Below are 24,282 nucleotides of genomic sequence, written 5' to 3'. Positions count from 1 at the left end.
CATCTTTAATTTTGCCACTTCCCAGCTTTTTAATTTTTTTCTGTAAGTATTCCGGCTTGAAGACGAAGGGGGCAATACTGGCAAAGACAAAAGATGAAGAGATCCTAAGACCTTTTAATGTTAGAGTACATCATAAGCGTGCTTTCAGGAGCCCTTTCACGGAACAGAAAACTGTATTTATTAGAAACTTCTGCTAAAAATGGTACACCAAAACCACACGAAAACCTGGGAATGTTAGTTCTGTTATTTCTAAACTTCCACACCGACTATCAAGATTTCTTAAGAAATTGAACTCCCTGCACATTGCAGAAATTTGTCCAGGTAGCCCTGGAATATTTTGTTAAAGACTTGTGGAGCAACCTTGAACATGTGAATTCAGTCCAAATTCAAAATTGAGATGTGAGACCATACAATAGAGTATGGCACATTTCGTTCAAAACTGGGGATGAGTAAAGAACCCTGGAGGCCAGAGAATAAGTACCCGGATGAGGGTAGCACCCAGATCTCTTTAGCTCTATGCAGCAAATCCATTACCATCTACAGACACAAGACCTTTCAGGTTTTACAGCCAAGCCTCCTTCCTATGGTCTTTTCTTTCATGGATGCTTGTTTCCAGCTTTTTGTTTCAGTGCTAAATCAACAGGACAAATATGGTCTATTGGTTTTAGGCTCAAACACAAACGCTGGGGATTACTATTTTTTATTTACACATACTGGGGTTTTCAATCCAGAATTTTACTTTAACATGTTTACTGTTATCTTCATTTTATGCTTGGAAAAATGGAGAAGCCATCACAATTTACTGCTTTTGTGTTGAATGGACGTTTAAGATACACCAAAAGGTTTCATATGAAATTTGTATTTTATTTAAAAATTTTTTTAATGTTTATTTTTTGAGAGAGACAGAATGCCATCGGGGCAGGGGCAGAGAGAGTGAGACACAGAATCTGAAGCAGGCTCCAGGCTCTAAGCTGTCAGCACAGAGCCTGATGCAGTGCCTGAACTCACAAACCACGCGATCATGACCTGAGCCAAAGTCGGACGCTTAACCAACTGAGCCACTCAGTTGCCCTTGAAATTTGAGATTTTAAATTATACACATCCTGGACTTGATGATCAAATGACTATGTTAAATTCTTAGTGATTATAGAATGTTGCCAAGCAGCCTGCTAATTTAAGTCCTATGTAATTGTGTAATTGTATTGTTGCTCATGATAAATAAATTCATATTAGATCTTTATTTACACTTGTATATAACAAAGTGAAAATAATCCTTTAAGTTACTGCCTATGTCCGTACTTTTTAAAAAAATTTTGAGAGTGAGCATGTGAGCCGGGGGAGGGGCAGAGAGAGAGGATGATAGAGAATCCCAAGCAAGCTCTGTGATGACAGCTCCAGAGTCCGACTTAGGGCTCAGTTCCACAAACCGTGAAATCGTGACCTGAGCTGATATCAAGAGTTGGACAGTTAACCTATTGAGTCACCCAGGCGCCTATGTCCATAGGGCCTAACCTAACTTTACTAAGTACGTTCACATACCATTTGACCAAATATCCTCATGAGATGAGTAACATCTCCATTTTAGATAAAGTGTTGAGATTAATTCTAAAATTTAACTTTCCTGACTGTACAAGTTTCTTACTTTCATAGTCTTCCTATACTGCTGGCTTTCACCTAACAAAAATGGGAGTAATATGTGGGTAGTTTTTTAAAAAATAAATATCTTTCATTATTAATCTCTCAGAAAAGCCACTAATTCAGGTAATTGTACCATTAATCTCCCATGGCTTCTTACTGAATTAGTCTTCCGATTCAACACTTCACCCATACCCATGGATATAAAATGACATTAATACATCTTTAAAAGTTTATCCGGAGGGAAGGTGAAATTTAAAAAATTGCTCTGAATCAGACAATATCTATTTCAAAGTTTATGAATGTTTCCTATCTCGACTTACTATCAGAAATATCATAAACAGCCGAAATGAACATCCAGTTTATATCACAAACCTGTTTTGATGTCAGATAAACATGGTATTCATATCTACAGGCTTTCAGTCTTTATAGAAGTCAAATTCTTACTGGTAGTGAGAAAGGGTTGATTCCTAGGTAATAGACAGGAAGTCGCTTTGAAATAAAACAGGTGTACTGCTATCAAGTAGAACGTGGTCAAGCAGACATCTGATGACTCTGGCTGCTCTGAGTAGATTTGCAATGCTGTTCTATTCTGCTCCACCGTCTGAATGTGACGTTCTAAAAACTGACCTGTAAAACTATCTTTAGTGGTTTGTTTGCCCCGCAATATTCCTTCCTCTAAAACCTAGAGAATATCCACCATTGTTGCTATTATTCTTTCCTTAAAGATTATTAACTTCTAATAACTTAAAATACAAATTTAGATAAATTTGCTCAACAATTTGGATCAAATTCTAAGAGGTATTTTGAATTTCATTAGAGATTCAGACAAGTCATTTTCCAGAAGGTTACCTTTAATGTCTATGCTAAATAAATAACATTTACACACCAGACAAAACCATCATAGGCTTTTATAAGAATCAAAAGTTAAGAATCCAAGTTAAATGTACAGAGGCACATCACCTATTTTAAATTATAAAATCAAGTATGTGAATGTAAGAAATCACTTTGATTAAAAATTTCCAAGCTTAATTATTCCTCCTTAAATAATTTTAAATCCTATATTGGACAAAACAGCTACAAATATATTTGTGCAAATTAACTATAAAACATAGTATGGCTCAAAAGTCATCGAATATTTCTGCAGCATCATTCTCTAAGAGCACACTTGAGTCCTTATTCTGCTTTAGCCATTATTCTTCGTCCAAGGGAACCGGCTGTACACATCTACAGACCATATAAACCCAATTATTCTGCCCCAAATTGGAATAAAAGATTAAGTTGCTATTGAAGCAAGTTAATTTCTAGGGATTCTGGCATAAACCATAAATATCAACGTAACTCAAGAAATAAGATCTATAGGGCTTATCTCTTCCCTTTACGGGTTAGAAATTTCTTGTAGAAACCTTCTCTGACTCAGGAGGAATAACAGGAAATAGTCACAACTCATTCACTCTTCCTATCACACTTAAAAATAAAATTCATACAATTTTCAAGAATTAATTTCTCATAAACCCAGCCAACAACTTCTTTCAAAAGGTAAAATGTAACCTCTGCTTGAAGAGATCACAATACAATTACAAAATTTAAATACTGCCATAATTAAGAAAAACAAGTCATTTATACAAGCGTAAGAATTCAAGTTGCTTGTGCACTGAAATTAAAATCTATCACTTAACCTTCCTGAGCTAACAAACCAACATGCAGATTATCCTGCAAGTCCTATCACCAACAGCTAATTTTATTTACATTAACAAGTATTAACATCTACCAATTACAAGTCTACAGGTTTACTCGTTGGTAGTAACTGAGCTTTTCCGATGGGATTTTTTGGAGAACCTTTATACCAGACCCTTTCTTTTTCTGATGGTTTCCTAAGGACTCTGCTATTTATCCCAGGAGAAAAGCCTGCATTATTATTTACAACAGATTTTAATATGTCATGATTTGTCAGGTCATCCAAGGGAACCTTAATTTGGCCTCTGGACACCACTTCTTGTTTACAAACTCTGGTAGACCCAAGAGAAGCATTCGTGGAGTCTGGGGGCCTCTTGGTCTTTGAGAAAGATTGAGAAGTTAACTCCATGCTTGATTTCAAACCTGTATCAACAATGGACTGTCCACACCCCGTAAACTTCTGTTCTTTAGGACCTGATTTGGTATATGAAATCAAGGAATCTTTTGATGTACTTTCCATACCAGAGGAAAGAGCACTGTCACAGCTCACTGACTTCACCAGAGGAGAAGCGGCATCACCAAGACTCGCCAATTTGTGCCGTACAGGTTGTCTGCTATACTCCAACAAGGAGTTAATCCTTCTGACAGACTGACGAACAGGTGTACGCTGAAACTTAAGAGGTGACTTTGCCTTTGTTCTATTTGGTTCATTTAAAGAAAGCTTGTTAAACCACTGTATGTGGTCTGACACATTACCACGCTCTGTCATTTGTAAGCTTTCAGAAACCGTAGCGCTACAGGTTTCCACCAGCGACTGCTGCTTAACAATTCTCACAGGCCTGCATTTGGACAAGTTTGTTATGTTACACGTGATGGGCTCTGAGGAAGAAGTGCTAGCTGCATGCTTCGCCAAGTTCTCTTCGATCATATTCTCGCTCTCCCTTAATTCAGGATTTACTTTATCCCCCAGAGACTGCTGTTCCTTTACGTGTTCATCACTAGGCAACTCTTGCTTAACTGAATAGTCTTTAGGTATATTTGAACAAATGCTTTCTTCATGTTCAATCTTCACATGAGTTGAATAACATTTTACAGTTGCTTCTCTATCCAAATTTTGAGTTTGATGTAGTGAGATGTCTCGTTCTGGAAAACTAGGTTCTTCTTTACCACTTTGATGTTCATTTGATTCTATCACAGTCAAATCATTAGTCTCAAACAGATTTTTCTCTGGACTGTATTCTATAGAAGATGTTTCATTTAGTTTCACTTTCCCCACATTAGTTACTGATGACTGGCTGTGATTTATCAATACATGAAGATTACTTCCAGATTCGGAAAATGCTTTCTGAATTTTCACCAGAGTCTCTGTGGTCAAGTGATTTTCATCCCCACTAAGACAGCTTCCAGTTACACTGTTGTTATGCTTATCCTGTACATTAGAAAGGGTGTGTTCATATGAACTAACAGGTAACTTTTCAACTGAAGTATCAGGCTCCGAAGAAGAGCTTTCCACCTCAAGATTTGCCTTGATTGGAGAAACTTCATTTGTCACCATTTCTTGAAAACCGGAATTAGTAGGTCCTGTCCAAGACATCCGGTAACTTGTTCCATCTAGACGCTCTGGGGTTAATAAGTTCTCCTCAGACTTACTGATCTTTTTTGAACCTAAAATAAAGCAGTTCAGTCTTTTTAATCATTTATATTTGAAACATATTTCAAATATTATTCAAACACATGGCATATAAAGGTATTAAGCATTTAATTTCAATAAGTTAAGGATTAAAAGAATAATTTTTAGTATTAAAACGTCAAACTTTTTGTATTTATAAGCATCCTCCAATTGTTCATACAAACATACAATCCCAATTCAAACATTTTTACTTTTCAAACATGAATTTTCAATTTCTAGAAGAGTAAATTACTTAATATATTTTACCATAAAAATAATTGAAGGTTATATGTCAATTACGTCTCAAGCTGGAACAAATTTTTCAGAAAGACAATGAAAGTAGGTTTTTTTGCATAAAACTAACAATACCATGTAAATGTACCTTTCTTTGTTAATCTTTCATCAATATCTGGGCTAAAAAGGAGACCTGTTTTTACAGATTCAATCCTATTTTTTAAACTTTGTTGATTTGCAAGTCGTCGACCGACATTTTCGTATCTATCGACACCAGGACACCCATTCTGTGAAGAAAAGAAAATTGAAAACGTTTTAGTTAAGAAATAAACCTAGTTAATTCAGAATATTAAGACCAAGTATATTTTTTGTATTTATCAAAATCCTCTACAGCTGATTGAAAAATATATAAAAAATTGAAAAACAATTTGTAGCCAACACAAATTTACTTGCATGCATGTTGATGAAAACTGTAAGCTTTTGACTTGGCTCTTAGTTGATATTTTATGATCTAAAATAAAAACAGCCTCACATATTCATGAACTAAAAAATTTCTTTTGTGAGGACTCTGAGCCAGGGCATGTTCACAACAGTGAGTGAACAAAACAAACAGACCAAATCTTCACCTCACAGAATTCACATTTTAGATGGGGTGATTTTGATCAGGACAAGAAAAACCGTAAATTATTTTGTATATTACGCAATACACAAGGTGAGAAGTGCTATGGCAAAAGTAAAGCAGGGTAAGAAGGCTCTGGAGTGACGAAAGGTGGGGCTGTCATTTTAAACAGGAGTGATTGGAAGATGACTGGTGAGTAAAGAAAAATGTGAGAGGGTAAGAGCCATGAGGATAAAAGGGAGAAGAACATTCCATAGAGAAGAAAGGCCAGGACAGTCTCCAAGGCTGAAGTCAGGAGGGCTCAGAGAGGCAGGCTGGATCCAGTCCCGTGGAGAGGCACTTGTAAACATAAGAATTTTACCTTTTTTTCAGAGTGAAATGAGGAGTCACTGGAGGATTCTGAGCAGAGGAGTGACAGGACTTCACTTGGGTTTTAAAAGAATAATTTTGGCTCTAGTATTGCAGCAAGGTAGAAGCAGGCAGACCTACTAGTAGGGCCTTATTGCAGTGATCCAAGCTGGAGATGACAGAATTTAGAGAATGGTGGAAATGTAGTGCCAGTGAGAATTGGTCGGTCTTGATATACTCTGAAAGCAGAAGATACACAAGATGCCCTACTGGTTTGCACAGGATGTGAGGAGTCAAGAATGCCTACATGGTTTTTGGCCGAAGTGGCCAGATGAGTCGCCATATGTGAGATGGTGAAGACTACAGGTAAGAGTGTGGTTGGTGGAGAGGGGGAGGACTGGAGAAAGAGCAACAGTGAAGAAATGCATCTTGAGAGCTCTATCTGGGACAGGTTACAGGTGAGTTGTCTACTGGATGGACATCCAAGCAGAGAAGTCAAGTAGGCAGGTGCTAAACAGTCAAGTTGTTCAGGAAAGCATTTTGGTCTGGAGATATACATTTGGAAGTCTTAAGCAAATATAGGACATTTAAAGCTAATGAACACTTTGAGTAGAAAAAGAGAAGTCCAAGGACAAAGCTTTGGACACTCTAATGTAAAGGAATTAGAAAAGTAACCCATGAAGAAGGAAGAAAATCATTGAGTAAAGTGTCCCTGAAGCAAGGAAGGGAAGTATGCAAAAGAGGAGCAAGTAACTAGCCAGGTGAAGACTAACAAGGACTGATCACTGGTTTGAGCACCACTGAATTCATGGATGACCTTCAGAACAGTTGCATGGAGTATTGGGGATAAAAGCCTCACTGGAATGAATCAGTTTAAGCAGAACAGAAAAGGAGGAAACAATCAGTATTGATTCACATGTAAGAGTCTGGTATAAAAGGGGAGTAGAGAAGGCAACTGTGGTTGGAGAGGCAGGGTAGAGGGTCTTTCACCACCACATCTACACTTTATGCTAATATGAACATCAATGAAATGGTGAAAGACACTTACTGGGTCTTTGCTACTTTTCCCCAGACTAAATTTCAAACGAAGAGATCTTCGGACCTTTTCTTTACGACTGATCTTAGGAGAGAAGCAGCCTGCTTTTCCCGATTCCACCCTAAAATAGAATGGCATTAAAAAATGTCAGCATAAAAACTGGAGGCATTCTCACAAAATGAAATTTTCAAGTCCAGAGCAAATTATATTGCCAGCAATTAAACAGTTAATAATTTTCTAAAATCAGTTAAGCTTTGAGATACCATGTATGGGGGCATCTCAGTGGCTCACTCCGTTGAGTGTCTGACTTTGGGTCAGGTCACAATCTCACGGTCCCTGAGTTCAAGTCCCACACTGGGCTCGCTGCTGTCAGCCCAGAGCCTGCTTCGGACCCTCTGACCCGTCTCTCCCCCCACCCCCACTGGTGCTCGATCAAAAATAAACAAACGTTTAAAAAAAAAAAAAAAGAAATACAGTATAGGAACACATTATATTTGTGTATAAACAGGCCTCTCCTGTTTATCTCAAGAGTTATTTAGTCACTTATAAACCAGAATCATTAGAACAGACTACCTTTAAATTAGCAGGAAATTAAAAAATTACACACATCAACATACAATAGGATTTTAAGCAAGCAAGTGGACTCAAATTAAGACTCTTTCTCTGGAGTATATACAAAGGGCACTGATTAATAAGACAATAAAGGCAGAGAGAATTTTTAAAAATTATGATTCAAATATGTTTCTCAGCAGAAAGACAAACAAAGCATTTTATTTACTATATACACCAAATGTTTATCCATGAAAAGAAAATGTCCTGGATGTATTACCTGCAAATTTTTTTACTTGCAATCCTCTTACTTCGCCTTAGCACACTTGTACTGATCGAATCGTTTCCACTGATGGCTACAGGAGAGAATGAACTCTGAGCTGACCCTTCGGGGCTTGTATCAATGTGAACTATAAAAATAACCACATATAATACACCACACATACTTTTTTTTCCAAGTGTAAAATATTGGTAGCAATTAGGTTTAAAGTCTTAATATCCAACCCTAAGCAACAACAAAATCACATAATTTCTGGTAAGAAACTTCAGAAGCCAAATAAACTCAACTCAACTCAAAAAAAAAAAATAGTATCAATTTCTTACTTTTAATTTTTTGTTGGCAATTAAGGGTCAGATGAAACATGACTTTTATATCAGAGTTTTACTTAAAACTCGTTTAAGAATACAAGGGAGGTGTGAGCACTATTGCAGACTGGAGAAAGAGAAGCTTTGCAGACAGGCAGACTTGAGTTTGTCCCACCACTTACTAAACAGCTCTGAAAATGGACTTCTACAGTAAATATAAAAACTACTGTTATATATTTACATATGAAAGGTCTAGCACAGTACCTATGTTACACAATGTTAATTATTGCTATTACCAAAAATGAGCTACTGAAAACAATTTAGAGTCCGAGTATCTAGTATGTACCGAGTATCTAGTATCTAGCAGTGGCTAGCCAACTGCTGTCCACCTGCCTCTGTCCAATATTTCTGGCAAACAAAAACCAGTTATAAAACATGCCTACGAGTTCCATGCTAACAATAAGTGGTTACAACAGCTCATTCTGATTAAGTTATTTAACACTATACCATGAAACTATAATAAAAAATTAAGGGAAAAAAGTTATGAACCAAGGCTCTATATACATTTGAATTATATTTGAATCAAGTCCAGGATATACTCAATAAACATGAACCCTCTCAACTCCTCACCTGTATTGATAAAAAATTCACACAGGTCCCCAAACAGAGACAGCATGGTTTTTTTTAGTTCCAAAGAGAAGGAAAATAATACAACCATCACAGAGACTTTTGGGTGCATTTGGCTGACAAAAATTTTGGAGGCCAATGTAATGTAGCCAGTGTGACATAGGTAGTTTATACTAGAGCTGTAGTCTAATCTTGAAAATGTATCAGTGGTCACAAGGAAGCACAGCCAGAATATAGGGAATAATGCAAAGTCATCACACACATAAGAAAAAAATTATAAATAGGTAATTCATGGATTATAGATTAATATAGCTGCCTTTATACATTAAAAAAAGCATCATAGCTATTATTATCCAAAATTAGAAGCCAATCTATTTTCAATTTTACAGACAGAATTTATTGAATTGTGGCTGAGAAAGTGTGGTCAAAGAAAAATGGTGTTAAAATAACAGGTTATTGAACTTACTAATTTTTTTATTAAAAAAAAGTCATTGAAGGGAGGAGCCAAGATGGCAGAAGAGCATGGAAGTTCTTTTTGTGTCTCGCGTCCATGAAAAAAATCACTGATTAAGCAGGCTCGTACTGAATTTCCAGTAACACAAGCAGGTTTAAACTATGTTTGGGGAGCTTGGAGAGAAGGAATCAAAAGGTTCATTTCTTGGGGCAGATGTTATAATGCTTATAAGCAGAGGCAGGCAGAATTACAGCTCACATTGGCCATTTGGGAACAGTTACTCCAAAGTGGAAAAAACCTTCATTAAGAAAACAGTAAGTTAGTTTAAAAGAACTTAAGTCTCTAACTTCTGAATACTCAAAGAAATACAGACAGAGCCTTAGAGTTCTTATCATTATATTTAAACCCATAGAGAACCTGTGAAGGACCATAAAAAACAAGTTGCTATTCTGTTCAACTTTCTAATAAAACAAACAAGGAAAATCTGAACTTTTTGGATAATGTAAACAAAAAGTTTCTGGGAAGAAGATCTCATCACTTAGCTAACAAAGTCAAAGTAAAATTCTCAACATTAACTGAAATTGAAAACCTGAAAGAATCAGAGATCACTCACATTTTGACGAAATGTGAGACAAATCTGAGATGGAAGACTCTGGGCTTAGTTAGAATTTCATTTCTTTCTGGGCTGATCATAAGGTTAACTTGTAAGACTGACTATGAGCCAACTTGAAGGAGCCAACTCAATCTAAGATCACACTAACAAAGATCTGATACTCAAATTAGCAAAACTCAGTTGTTCTCTGGAGGCTCTGGTTGGCCACATTAGAAACTCAGAGGTCATTTGGAAGAAAATGGCAGGTCAGTAAACCATCTGGAAACCATGCCACAAGGAACAGCATAAACAAAGTTTTTTTAAAGCTTTTATAAAAGTACTTGAGTATAAAACTAAAAAATCCGCCCCCCCCACCGCCCTTCAACAGCAACCATAATGGTTCCTCCAATACCCCACCACTCTGCCTTTAGAGAAAATCAAACTGGCAATCTCAACAGAAGATAGCAACACAGCCCTAGCAATAGATCAAGAAGTAACTAAAGTGGAATTCAGGATGTCCCATCACCTAGTATCTGAGCGCCAGTGCTATACACAGAAGCCCAAACTCTCACTCCGAGTTATTTATCCTAACTTTCAAACAGCATGGTCATAAAACATATACACATACACATAATAATACTGAACCAGTGTCTATTTTAGAAGTTAGAGACTTTATAAAAATTCAGAGATTTGATAAACAGAATAAAGCCAAAGGTCCTAAACGGTGTGGCATTAATACGAAATAGCACTTTGCCCAGAATAGGCATTCATGTTAACATTTACAACCCAATTATACAAATTCTATTTGTTACCTGATGCTGGTGTAGAATTGTTGAAGAGATTAGTTGGCAACAACTCCAAGTTAAAATTGTGCTTGATGGACTTCCTTTTCTTACTTGAGAAACCATGAGAAGACTCTATTGGTAGTTTACGCTTAGCATTTGGTGTAAGATTCATGGGTGATATGGGTAGCTGAGCTGAAAAAACAAAAACAAAAAAACAATCATTTGTTGTTTCTCCCACAGAGTTGATAAAATACAAAAGCTTCTAATAATTTCTTGTTATAAAGCCATTACTTAGAGCTAACCAAGGAATGAGGGGATATGTTTACATTATCAAATATATGTTACAACTAAATTAACACCATCCAATTACTTAAAATGAAAAGAGGAAAGTCACAAAGAGGCAAGATTAACAAACAATAGTAACTTAAACCAAATGGACTGAAAGACGTATATAATCCACATTAAAGAATATTAACATATGGAATAAAATCATAATCAAGGTGGGGCGCCTGGGTGGCTCAGTCGGTTGAGCGGCCGACTTCGGCTCAGGTCACGATCTCACGGTCTGTGAGTTCGAGCCCCGCGTCGGGCTCTGTGCTGACAGCTCGGAGCCTGGAGCCTGTTTCCGATTCTGTGTCTCCCTCTCTCTGACCCTCCCCCGTTCATGCTCTGTCTCTCTCTGTCTCAAAAATAAATAAACGTTAAAAAAAAAAAAAGAAAGAAAAAAGAAAAAAGAAAAAAAAATCATAATCAAGGAGTTCAAACAAACTGATCTACTTATTAGTTCTGCTTTTCATCAGAAATGAGTATTAACCACTAAATTTCTTCAGTCTTTTCTTCAATCTGAAAAACAAAACAAGTGATCATATGGTCTATTATTGTGTTATTGGGCCGAATAATTTCAGCCACAAGCAAACCAAGATAAAAAAAATTGGAAGATAAAATAATAAACTTCTGGTTCTAAACAAAAATGAGATTGGAGCTATTTTCACATATTCAATAGCATCCAACTTACATTCAACAGAAAAGCATGATTTAGAAGACTAAAGATATAACTAGATACTAAAAGAAATTCTTAACTACAATTTTGGGTTCATTATATCCAATGTAATTAGTAATGTCACAACTTAGTATTAAAGTACAGTATTTCCACTGGAAATAATACTTGGATTTGACTAAACCAAAATAAGTTAGGTTATGATTACTTTTTAAATAATATACAGAAATTTTCACTTAAACAAAAAATATATAATACCTACCAGTTCTTTCCTGTTGAGGCGTAATAGAGGGTGTTCTGTTAGATTTAAGTTTATTTAATGCTCCACTAACAAAATCTGAAATGCAAACACATATATAATCAATTATAATTCAACATTTACCTGTCACCAATAATTCATATTAATATTTGTGGTTTTCCAGCATCTAAGTTTATGTCAGCTTACAATGAACCCCTCACTCAAGTCATATGAGTCTGTTTACCGACACAGATAGATTACTTCCCTACACAAATCTTTCTTCATAGCATCCTTCTTATCTACAATAGGATACAAATATTCTGACCCTCTACCTAATTCCCCTAGTCTCTACGCGTTTTTCAAGAAGGTTCAGTTTGACTTCTTCTTTGGAGTCCTTGACTCCAGGGAACTTTTTCCTTTGAACACCTCTCACGTTTGTGTAAAGGTTTAGCATTCAATACTAAATTGTATTGTCATTTTTGCTTTCCACATGCATGTGTCATGTCTTCCCAACTATACCGTAAGCCCCCAAAAGATATACACCACAGCTTAATCTTTATTATATTTAAACACATTTTAGATAAAAGCATATTGCTATACCTGCACAAAACAGGACTGCCACTACCCCTTACCTCCTACACTTTGTCTTGGCTTTCTCTTATAGTCACCAGGAGTTTCACATTCACCTTCTTCAAAACCTTCTAATGATGGAGTAGCACAGAGACCATCAATACCCAACATGGCCGGTATCTTTTCCTGAATAAAATCTGGAACATGCCCTAAACAAAAACGTTCAGAGTTAAAATTTTTTCCTCCACTTTCACTCAAAATGTTCAGATAGTATACATCAACTTTCTAACAGCTGTCTTCACAGTTCACTTGGAGGAATATGGGATCTCCCTCAAACAACTCCTGTTACTTAATAAAGCAACTACATCTTACCAATATCTGATGCATGGTCAATAAGGGTCTGTACCACTGCAGCCTGTATTCGGAGCTTTTTTTCTGTGTTAGCAGACATCTTCTCATGTCCTTCACTTGTCTGAAGAAGGTTTGGTGCAAATATTACTGCGAGATTGCTGCTATCCATCTTATTCTCACTAGACCTTAAATGAAACAAGGTTTTTCTTAGATTGACCGAGAGACAAACAGGGAGTTAAAATAATATATCAGGCACACTTTGAAGACTTCTTACTTTATCAGTCAAACACAAGTCAAAATAGTTACCCTTTGTCTACCCATCTATATGACTGGCTTGAAATAAGACATAACCCAAAATAGCTCCTGTGTGCTTAAATATATATCATAAAAACCATGCTAACCATGGAGTCCACACTTTAGGTTTCCATGCAAATTGAACATGTATATTTGGTTTTCAAACCCACACACAGAAAAACTGTATTAGAAGGCTACAAGCATGTCCAGAACAAGGAGGCTCACTGACAGCTGAGAGGGGGGACAAATTTGAGAAGAAAAGAAAAAAAAATTTTTTTAAACACAGTCATCTGAAGCTATTCAGTGGACAAAGAATCCTACTGACACCAATAAGCCATTCATAATGATGATGTTAAGTCAGCGAGAAAATACTAAATCGTTCGGTATATTGGTTCTTATATTATACAGGATATACTTCTTATAGTAAGGAATAATTTTTTTAAGAAAAATTTCCATTCCAAATGTAATTTTAACTTATTATCTATAAGGGTAAATCAAGCTGATTAACAAACTGTCATTTCCTAAGACTTATTACTTACCTAAGGGAAACACTCTTGAGAAAGTTAAAGAAGTATCTTAATACATCGGTTGTGTGGTCAGTCATGAGACAGGAGAGCAGTAATGTAGCTTTATTCTTCTCCTCTGTTCCTAACTGTTGAGCTTTGAAAAGTGCTTCATGCAAATCAACTGGCAGAATGGGCTCCGGCAATTCCCTGAAAAACTGCTTAAGAAGTCCTGCAACATCACAAGGTGGTGCAGAAGCCAGGCAACTTTCACCATGATCCAGTTTATTCTGAAATAAATAAAATAATCTTGAGTATTTGAGGGCTTAAGAGTTTACTGGCAATAAAAATATCCTTTCTTATACTCTAGAGAGTTTTCTTTAATAAATTTCTCTTGGGGCACCTGGGTGGCTCAGTCGGTTAAACGTCCGACTTCACCTAAAGTCATGACTTCATGGTTCATGGGTTCGAGCCCCACATTGGGCTCTCTGCTGTCACACAGAGCCTGCTTTGGATCCTGTCTCCCACCCCCCCCCCCGCAAAAAAATACATATTAAATATGTATATTAAAAAAAATAAATTTCTGTTAACACTTGTTTTACCATACAACATGCCATTTTAGAAAGCTAAAATTAAAAAAAAAAAACATTTCCTTTCATATAGTTTATAGCAATAAAGGACCATGAATTTGAACATACTCTGAACTTTTAAACCATTATATAAATAGATCGTGGCAATCATTTCACAGTATATACATATAGCATTAAGTTGTATACGTTAAATATTTGTCAATTATATCTCAATAACACTTAAAGCATTATATAAATGCTGCACAATTCCTTTTAGAAAAAAAGGTTCTTCTGCCATGAAAAAGGCTATTTGCAAATTCAATTTCTATTAGTAATTCATGCAATAGTTCTAAATATTTAAATTCTAAAACCCAAATCAAAAAGTGGCACAAATGAAAAATAATAGTTCAATAATATGCTTACCTTTAGGGCTCTCAGACGAACAACAGATCCTGATTTCCTAAAAAGCCCTTCTGTGTGAATATGCTCTTCTAAAGATGTGCAAGCATCAACAAGAAAACTGAAAGAAAGAACTGTTTTCAGGTGGCCAGATACACATCTAACTAAATCCTATTCTCCTACCAAAGTACATGAGCAGACTAAGCACTGTCTTTAGAAGCTTTGGTGTCAGAAATCCCTTCAATCTCTGCGATAAAAAGGTTACCTCTAGTTGTCTTTTTTGCTTCCTAAGTGGTTTATGGTCCATCTTTTTATCCAGGACAACTTCAATAAGCTGCTTAATTCTACATCCTTCTCAATCCTACTCCATTTCTCTGCTTCTGCTCACAGCACAGGGTGTGTCTTTTTCACTGCCCCCACTTCATACCCCAGTCTCTCTCAATCCTCTCCAATGAACTCTCACCCCCATTACTCCAACAAAACAGCTCTCAACAAGGTCACCAACCCATGGTCAATTGTCTTCATCTTGTTTGTCCTGCCAGCATCTCACACACTTGACCACTCCCTGCTTCTCTGGAAAATATTCTTTTTCATGATAACTTCGGGTTTTCCTGCTGTCCCCCTAAGTGCTCCTTCTCAAACTCCTTTCCTGGCTCCTCTTTTTCTGCCAGACCTCTTCATGCTAGTATAACCCAGGGCCCTAAGGCCTTCTTCTTTTCTTTATCCTCTCTTCATGTGTAACCTTGCAGAGAATACATAGCTTCAAATATTTAGCATCTACTACACTGGCCCAAAAAACGGCAACATGTTTTTCTCACTCTAACATTACCTCTCAGAAAAAAAGTCAAATATATCCTAGTCCTTACAATCCTTCTCATACTTAGAAGTGTGTGCTCAATTTCTTTATACTGAACAAATTTGAACCATCGATGTTGGCTTTAATAGTTAACAGGTGATACCAACAAGTAAGAATAGATGTTAGCAGCAAGCAACTGATAGCATTGTACTGGTGCACAATGGCTGAGTGTCCCAGGGGGCGCCTGACAGAATTTAAAGTTTGTTTGTTTAAAGCGGGCATAGAAATCACAAAAAAGATTTAGTCATCATTACGGGGGATATATTTTGCAATTCTAAAGGTAGAAAATCATAAGCACACCTTTCACAGGTCATTTAAAAAGCAAAATAGTAAGTGCTCACCTTACAAAGATTGTGAAGTGTAGATTGTTAATCTACACTTATATGTTGAATGAGGGAAAACTGTTCCAAAGCAGCAAAGTATTCAATAAATGCTTTTGTACAATGCATCAGTTAAAAACCTAGGTTACTGAACAAGAGTAGCCAGAATAAACCCTACTTTGGATAGAGGGGAAATGAATTAGTAAGACCTAAGATAGTTTCCTTACATGTGTCTTTAAACTATTTAAGATGTAAACTTCCCAAGTAATTTCTGATGCTGTTAGTCTAAAAGGTCACTTTTAAATAAATAGTAAGTGACATAGAAAAGCTCAAGTGTTACATAATTTGTATTCACAGATACTATTGAATGTTATCTTAAATATTCTTTTATCCACAAAAGAAAAAGAGAGAGAGAGAGACAGACAAACCAAGAAACAGGCTCTTAACTAGAGAACAAGCTGATGGTTATTAGAGGGGAGGTAGGTAGGGGGATGGGTGAAATAGGGATTAAAGAGTACACTATCATTATGAGCACTGAGTAATGTATAGAATTGCTGAATCACTATATTGTTCACCTGAAACTAATATAATCTTGTATGTTAACTATAATGGAATCACAATTTTGAAAACCTAACAAAATTTAAAAACTTGTATAGGAGAAAAAAATACTCTCATCCAACATTTCTAAGACAAAAAAATATATATATAAATTGTAACTGAATTTGAAATTCAGTGTATTACTGAATATAGTCAGAATTACAGCACAAGAATTGGTATAGAACTAAACACTCTTAGCAGAACAAAAATAACTTGCTTTTTAACATTTATTAATGAACCTTAAATTCTATCCTAGGAATGAACAGAAATTAAAAAGTTAAAATATGTATAAGTTTAAAAACATTTCAACATTACATTAGTTAATGTTGAGAAATTCAATCATTTGCTAGTTCAAAACAAATGTGTAAGAGTCAATCAACTATTTCTTTTTAAACGCTCAAACACCAGTTTGAAATATTTTTTCTTCATCTCAAACTTAGCTTACCTTGGAATATGTCCATATTCTGGTACGACAGAATGGGGCAATACATTAAAAGGTACTCCAAATATTTTACCCTAAAACGGCAAATTCAGTTATTCTAACACAAATATTAGGCATAATATGAGTTTTCTTAAATATTAAGCAAATTAAAAACCTCAGAAAATCTTTAAAAATTGAAATCATCAATCAAGACAATGAAAACAATTACCATAAGGACATTTGGTAAAAGGTAACTACTATACACTAAACATTGCTAGGTGCTAGGAGTACAAAAATAGTCAAGATAAAGTCATTGTGGGTGAGGGGATCGGTGAGACAGGTGAAGGGGATTAAGAGCACACTTATGATAAGCACTGAATAATGTATAGAATTGTTCAATCACTACACTGTATACCTGAAACTAATGTAATACTGCATGTTAACTGTATTGGAATTAAAACTTAAAAAAAAATACAGAAAGTCATCGCACTGAAGCAATGTAATGCATTCCATCAGTTTCCAATCCCATAATGGAAAATCAATCCAGTTAACGCTTAAAACAAAATTCGGCTGAAACACTAGCATTTTCTAAAAATACTACAGGTTCTTTCAGTAACCTTATAAACACTGACCTTATACTTTCCTTCTGTCACCTTATAAATAATAAGATGAACAAAAAGTTAAATTGATAATGGTAATTCTTGTCACTCATTGAGTACTTCCTAAAATTACATCAGAAATGGTTATTTTTAGACCTGATCTTCTTTTCCACACTTTGTGGAAAAGTGCTATTCAAACTATGTTCTGAAGTAACCAAGAAAAGGATTCTTCTGCAAACATTTAATTCACATCTAACTACTTTGAAAAATATTTGTGAAAAGTCACATTCAAATGTATTACTCATATTCAAACTTAATACACTGAAGATCCAAGACTAAATCTGTATGTTACATACTTGTGAATAAAGAATCTGCCACTATCTTTGTGGATACATTCAAACTTCTTAAAAACATGTTACTGATTAAGAAGGTTGTAGTTTTGCCCTGGATTTAAAAATAAAGACACGCGTGTATGTATCTGCCTATACAGAATTGGATAAGTGGGTATACCTAGTCTCATAAACATTCATTTAGCTTAGATGCATCTGCTCTCCAAGAATGCTCTCGACGCACTTATGTGATAAGAGCACCTTATTTAACCTTACGTTGACAAATATCATTCAGCTCTGTCAGCTTTTCAACAGAGTAACAAAATCTTGCCAGTCCTTTTCAAGCATCTGGCTCCATTCAACTGGTGAATACAGAAGGCAGTACAGGATAGTGCCTAAGGGAGCAGGCTCCTAGTGGCAGGACTGCCAGGTTTCAAAGGTTGGCTCTTCTGCTTATTAGCTGAATGATCTTGATCAAATTAATTTTGTATGCTTCAGCACCTTCACACAGGTCCTCAGTCACAGAGTTATAGAGAGAATTAAATGAATTAAAAGATGTAAAACATTTATGGTCGTGTCTGACATTAAGCATTCACAGAATATGTGTTGCTGTTAGAATTCCCATTTCAAGGTGAGCTATTAAAAAAAAAATGTTAGTGTGGGAAACCCCTTATTTGGGTAAATCAGAATTGTCTTGATACTGGACAACCAAACAAAATGCAAAAATCAGATGCTGAAGCTGATTATAAGTCTAGAGATATCTTAACATACACAGAATTCACGGTTTTTTCCTCAAGTCTATTATTCTCAATAATGGACTCACAGTAATTGCTATAAGCTCATAAAATAAAACAAGATGCTTTTTAAACTTTGTGTATTGGAGTATCATTTACAATGTACTTAGTACCCACCCCATCCCCCACCCCATCGTTTTAGAATTAAGATTCGGAAAGGGTCAAGGGGGATCAGTAAGTTTTCTAAGTAAGTCAATAGAATGTACTTAGAAAACTACAAGAAATCTAGTTTTCAAATATTACTTATCCTGTTTCCATTCCTATAACACAACGATCTTCTGTATTTCTTTCCCCAGAACTTACCGCTATATCTGTGGCTGCTGCTTCATGTTTCCTACGGTGGCACTGCCCATGGCCACTCTTGACCTTAATATTTATTAGAATATTTTCATTACAATTTCTAGCTTGACTGCCCATTAGGATCTAGACCAATGACTGCCGTAACAACCATCATTAACTGAATATGTGGCATGTGACAGGCACTGTGCTAGTCCAATCTACAGATCTTACCATTTTTAAATCCCCTAAATGACCCAAGGAGAGATATCATTATTCCCATTTTATAGAGTAGGAAACTGAAGCTTAGGAAAATTCAACAAACAGCCTAAGATCACATATCTAGTAGGGGTAGAGCAGGATTCAAACAAACTCAGGTCTACCTGACTCTAAAAGTAGGTACTGATTTTCTTAAGGGGTGAAAAAACTCTGACACAAAGTCTTTCGTACACTTTCAAAACCAATTACATTTGAGACCTTGGAAAACCAGTTTTACAACCAGAAAAACCACTCCAGTTTTTACATATAAACAAATATGTTGCCACCAGCTGCAAACAACAAAAATTACTGTCTCCAGAATCTATAAGCTATTAAGAGGTATACAAATTATTTTTATTACTAGCTTTCTTATCCAAGTACTTATTTTTTTTTCAGAAATTATAAACTAAGAGCTGTGCAAATCTTATTAGCTTTCATCTCTAAATACTTAAAATAGCTTTGTATCTCAAAAAAAAAAAAACAAGCAGCAAGCTTATTTTTTTTTTCAAATTAGTAAATATAGAGAGATTATCTGAAGTCTATTTCTAATGTTCTGTCACACCTCCTCTACTGACTTATTTAGAAGACTTACTGATCCCCCTTGACCCTTTCCAAATTTTAATTCTAAAACGGTGGCGCGGGGTGGGGTGGGTACTGTTTGTCTCCCTTCCTAAGATCTACTTGGGAAAATACAATAAATTGGCAACATCTGGAGACATTTTTAATTGTCAAAACTGGGAGATGCTACTGGTATCTAGTGGGTAAAGGCCAGAGACGCTGCTACACATCCCATAATGCACAGAACAGCCCCCACCTCCCACCCCAAAGAATGAATTATCTAGTTCCAAGTGTCAACGTTGCGAGGTTGAAAAACCTTGCAACTTTCTCAATGATTAAAAATCCCTGTAAAGAATCAACAATGTCATTCTTTAAATTTCAGCAGTAGACCATCTGGATTCAATCAGTCACGCTGAGCCACGTTCTCTTTTGGATCCACGCAGAATGAACATCTTAGCATGACCTGTAATAAGTGATGGATAGGGTGGGCTTTTTTTTTTTTTTTTTTAACCCAAACCTCTTTCCCCAGAACCTACCGCTGTATCCGTGGCCGCTGTTTCATGTCTCCTACGATCGCACTGCCCACGGCCACTCTTGACCTTAATGCCATAGACGGCCCGAAGCTGCTGCAACAAGGCCAACCTCACCAGCCTCCGATCCCACATCCCGGACACGTCGCTCACTCTCCGAGGCAGGATCTCAGTTCTGACCCTCGTTCGCCACCAAGTCTTCCAATTTCCAAACACTCTCAGGTTTGCGCTCCGCTCCGCTGCCTTCCGGCCAAGTCTGGCACTGTCCCGGCCCCGGACCCCAGCCACTTCCACGGCTTTTCCCTCGGTCCTCAACCCACTTGCACTGACCGTCTTCTCCTACTTCCCTCTGATATAGCCACACTTCACTTTTCCTTCACTTACACCGGCCCTCTTTCTTGTCACTCGATCTTTTCGGCTACTTACACAGACCTCCCTTATTTCTTCCTGATCCTTTCGGTTCCTTGTACCGACGCCTGTTACCAGCTTCTCAGCACTTCCGGCCACTTCCTAAGATCCAGCTTCCTCCAATCCTTCCTTCGCCCTCGTCTCTTTCCCAACGGCAAAACACGACCCTTCTCCTCGGCCTTCCTGCGCTGGCAGGCTCAGCTGGACGTTCGTCTCTCAAGTCCCCGTCCCCAACCCCAGCCCAGCCGCCGGACCAGCCGGCTGCTCAGGCGCCTCTTCCAGTCCCGGTCCCCGCCCGGGCTGGTCGCCGCCGTCACCCCGTTTCACAGGCTGCTCTTTCCCTCCCCCATCAGCCTGCCTACAGCCCCCGGCAGGCACATCCCGGTCTGCTCACTGAAGCCACGCAACTCTCCTCATGCCTCCGCCCTCACCGCCTCTGCAGCTCCGGAGCCGCAATCTTTCCACCTTCACTTCCAGCCCAGGCTCAAATGGCAGCGCCAAACAGCGCTCCGCGCTCTGATTGGCCCGTTTCTCATTTCAAAATCAGGACCTCAGAGAGTGGCCAGGAGCTGCCTGTCTAGTGAGACGCGGAAGGGCGTGGTGGGCACAACTAAGAAATATGAAAAGAGAGAGGGAAAAAGAGGTGAGTTCCACTTGCTCCTCCATAGCCGTATTTTTGGAGGAAAGTACTGTTTCAAGCTCATTTTAATATATCTGGCCTGCGACTGAGACAATACATTCGGGGAAATGTAATAGACACCCCATTCTCATTTTTTTTTCAGTACTTGGCGGAGGCTGAAGGCCCTGTAACGGAGAAACCGATTCTACGGGACCCGAAGTGAGGCAGCCTGAGTTAGGGTGTACAAACGCTGATCTGGGTACCCCTGAAGCAGGGCCTTTAGAGGTTACTTCGGCTCTGGAAACTGGCCCGTATTTGAGGAACTGATGGCTCAAATCTTAGCGCATAGGTAGTTAAATACACAAAGAAGATCTGTCATGGGAGAGTTGAGTGCGCGGGGCGAGCGAAGTCTTCGGGAGGCGACAGCTGCAGAAGCGGCATTCGTTGGAATATGCAATTAGGAGGCCCGCTCCAGTCCCACACGCTATCCTGTTGACGGACAGTACTGCACACCCCCAACTCTTGTCCCTGGGCTGCTGATCCATTCTCAAACGTCAGCGGTCCCATCAGGATGTTCTCTTTTTTCTGGGATGTAATTCATTTAGGGGAGGACACATGGACTCAAGTTAAATACGGGCAATGTTGCGTATTTAACTAGATCACCTCTCCTCACCCGCACGTAAACTTGGGAAGAACAGAGACAGAGCTGTATCTATTTTATCCGTTGTTGTATCCCTGTCGCCTAGCAGTGCGCATTTCCCGAATGAATGAATGAAGTAGAGAACATTTTGCTAGAATCATTTTGCCCCCTTCGGAGCTCAGTCCTTAGGCGTTCCACCTTTTCCAGCCTGAAGAAGATTCTCTGAAGAAATGGGAATAAAATGCAAGTGAAGCATTGTACCAACTGTTTATTGAGCGCCTACTATGCAATATGGTATAGGATAAAGAGCAAAAACAGACACTTTTGGGGGCGTTGGGGAGGAGAATATTAAGTAATGATATTAATGAGGACATAATTATCCACTGAGAGAAGTGTAGTAAGGAAGGGAATACTATTCTATGATAGGGTATAATAAAAGATCCTGGATGCGGGAAGGAGCAACATACCGATGGTTAACTGATGTGAAGAATCAGAAATTGGCAAAAAGGTGGGATGGTGGAGTGGAACAGCGATCAAGAGACAAAGGCACTGAAGAGGAACCATCGATTTTAGCAGGATCCGGTGCATCAGAGACTAAACCGAACCTATTCCTACTCTTTTCTTCTTGCTTCAGAAATGACTTATGTTGTCTTTAACCTCCTCCCTCCCTCAAACTTGACATTGTTTTGGATTTTGGATGTCTCAGCTTTCCTTTTCTTAAAAACCTGACACTGCTGTTGAACATTAAGCACCTTTTCTATGTCATAATCCTTTTTTCCCAAACTGAGCTCTTTGATTTTGTTTCTTTTGTCTCGTTTAAGATGAAAGTTACTGGTTCTTAATGATACTAACATAATTACTTATTTGCCTTGTCCATGTACACATATGTACACACATACATATATGTAAAACAATAATAACAATATTGCTAAATAAGACTGCTGAATGAAGCGTGTTTCTTTTTTCTTCAAAAATACTCTTTTAAATCAACTGGACATAATTCTCTTTGGTTATATATGGATGTACCATGGTTTATTCAACCGGCCCCTATGCATAGATATATGCACTATTTCCAGCCTTTGGCTATTACAAAAAGTTCCCTGTGCATACACAATATGCTTTTGCTAATCGACCGTTAGCACAGAGTCCTACAAATGGGATTGCTAGGTTAGAGGGTAAAAGAACATGTTATTTTGTTTAATATTGTCAAATTCACCATCATAGGCGTTATACAATTTTGTATTCACATTTGTGAAGTATGAGAGTTCCTGTTTCCCCACGGCCTCTCTAATGGAGTCGATTTTGGCTAATTTGATAGGTGGCAAATGGTGTCTCATTACAGTTTTGCATTTATCTTTTTATGAGTAAGGTGGAGCATCTTTTCAAATGATGTGTACATACAGTGAAGTATGATGAGTTTTAAGGAATGTTGGAGATCTACAGCTATGAAATGAAGGGAAACAAGCAAGGCCCAAAAGAATGTGTACAGTGTGCTCCTTTTTGTGTAAGGTGGAGGGAGGTCAGAAATACATGCACAAATAGACACTTGCTTATATTTTCAAAAATAAACAATGGAAAGGTAAACCAAACTCTAATAAAAATGGTAACCAATAGAGGGAGAGCAAGGCCTATTTCCTATCAGATAACCTTTAAAAAAAAATTTGGAAACTTTTTACATATTAGCCCAATATAAAACAGGTTGAACTCTTTTAACGACTTTTATTGGGCTTTTTGCTTTGTGTTTTTATTTGTTTAAATTCTAATCAGTCTCTTCCCTTAATGCTCTATATTCTGAGTCATCCCTTAATGCTTGGATTCTGAGTCATCAGAAATGTTATCCCCACTCCCAGGTTATAAAGGACTTCACTCATTTAATTTTTCTAGTACTGGGTGGTTTTTCTTTTTTTTTTAAAAAATATGTCTCTGATCCATTTGCAATTTATCCAGTGTAGAATAAAGAATGGAATTTTCTCTTTTTCCGTATGGCCATCCAACCTTAGACATTTTCATTTTCTCTCGCTTCAGCAGACTCCCACACCTACCTCTAAAAGTAGCAAAACTCTACTACTACTGAAAGCCCCATGGAGTACAGATGGTCCCCAATTTGATTGTTCAACTTCAGATTTTTTGATTTTATGATGGTATGGAATGCATATGCATTTGGTAGAAATCATTCTTCGAATTTTGAATTTTGATCTTTCCTGGGGCTAGCAATATGCCGTGCGATACTCTCATGATGCTGGGCAGTGGCAGCGAGCTGCAGCTCCCAGTCAGCCACATGATGACGAGAGTAAACAACCCATACACTTACTATCATCCTTACTCCTACAACTGTGCTGTTTTTTT

The 24,282-nt window shown here is 37.4% G+C and overlaps 1 protein-coding gene across 2 annotated transcripts; it reads right to left on the bottom strand.

Moving 5' to 3' along the window:
* Window positions 1-2,471: 2,471 nt before the first annotated feature.
* ARHGAP11A (Rho GTPase activating protein 11A) lies at window positions 2,472-21,186 on the bottom strand. Of its 2 annotated transcripts, none has more exons than XM_045059586.1 (12): window positions 20,276-21,186; window positions 16,950-17,020; window positions 14,756-14,852; window positions 13,800-14,053; window positions 12,988-13,151; window positions 12,678-12,824; window positions 12,070-12,144; window positions 10,838-11,002; window positions 8,048-8,123; window positions 7,231-7,339; window positions 5,364-5,502; window positions 2,472-4,977 (listed from the first exon to the last, which is right to left on the bottom strand). In XM_045059586.1, the coding sequence occupies exons 1-12, from the start codon at window positions 20,402-20,404 to the stop codon at window positions 3,410-3,412; spliced, it is 2,994 nt and encodes a 997-aa protein (XP_044915521.1). In that variant the 5' UTR covers window positions 20,405-21,186; the 3' UTR covers window positions 2,472-3,409. The 2 variants fall into 2 exon arrangements, with proteins under 2 accessions (XP_044915521.1, XP_044915520.1); XM_045059585.1 differs by having other exon boundaries at window positions 8,048-8,177; window positions 20,276-21,184.
* Between the last annotated feature and the right edge of the window lie 3,096 nt (window positions 21,187-24,282).

The sequence above is a fragment of the Felis catus genome, chromosome B3 (genome assembly GCF_018350175.1).
Source record: "Felis catus isolate Fca126 chromosome B3, F.catus_Fca126_mat1.0, whole genome shotgun sequence".
NCBI lineage: Eukaryota > Metazoa > Chordata > Mammalia > Carnivora > Felidae > Felis > Felis catus.
The sequence above is the reverse complement of the archived record's forward strand: the minus strand, read 5'-3'. Positions and strand labels throughout refer to the sequence as shown.

Excerpts from the sequence above, each read along its gene's own strand:
- ARHGAP11A (XM_045059585.1), bottom strand. The coding sequence starts at position 20,404 with ATGTGGGATCGGAGGCTGGTGAGGTTGGCCTTGTTGCAGCAGCTTCGG. Across the intron at positions 13,152-13,799 it reads CTCAAGAGTGTTTCCCTTAG|GTCTAGTGAGAATAAGATGG; the intron begins GTAAGTAATAAG and ends GTTTCATTTAAG. Across the intron at positions 12,825-12,987 it reads TGACCATGCATCAGATATTG|GGCATGTTCCAGATTTTATT; the intron begins GTAAGATGTAGT and ends GTTTTTGTTTAG.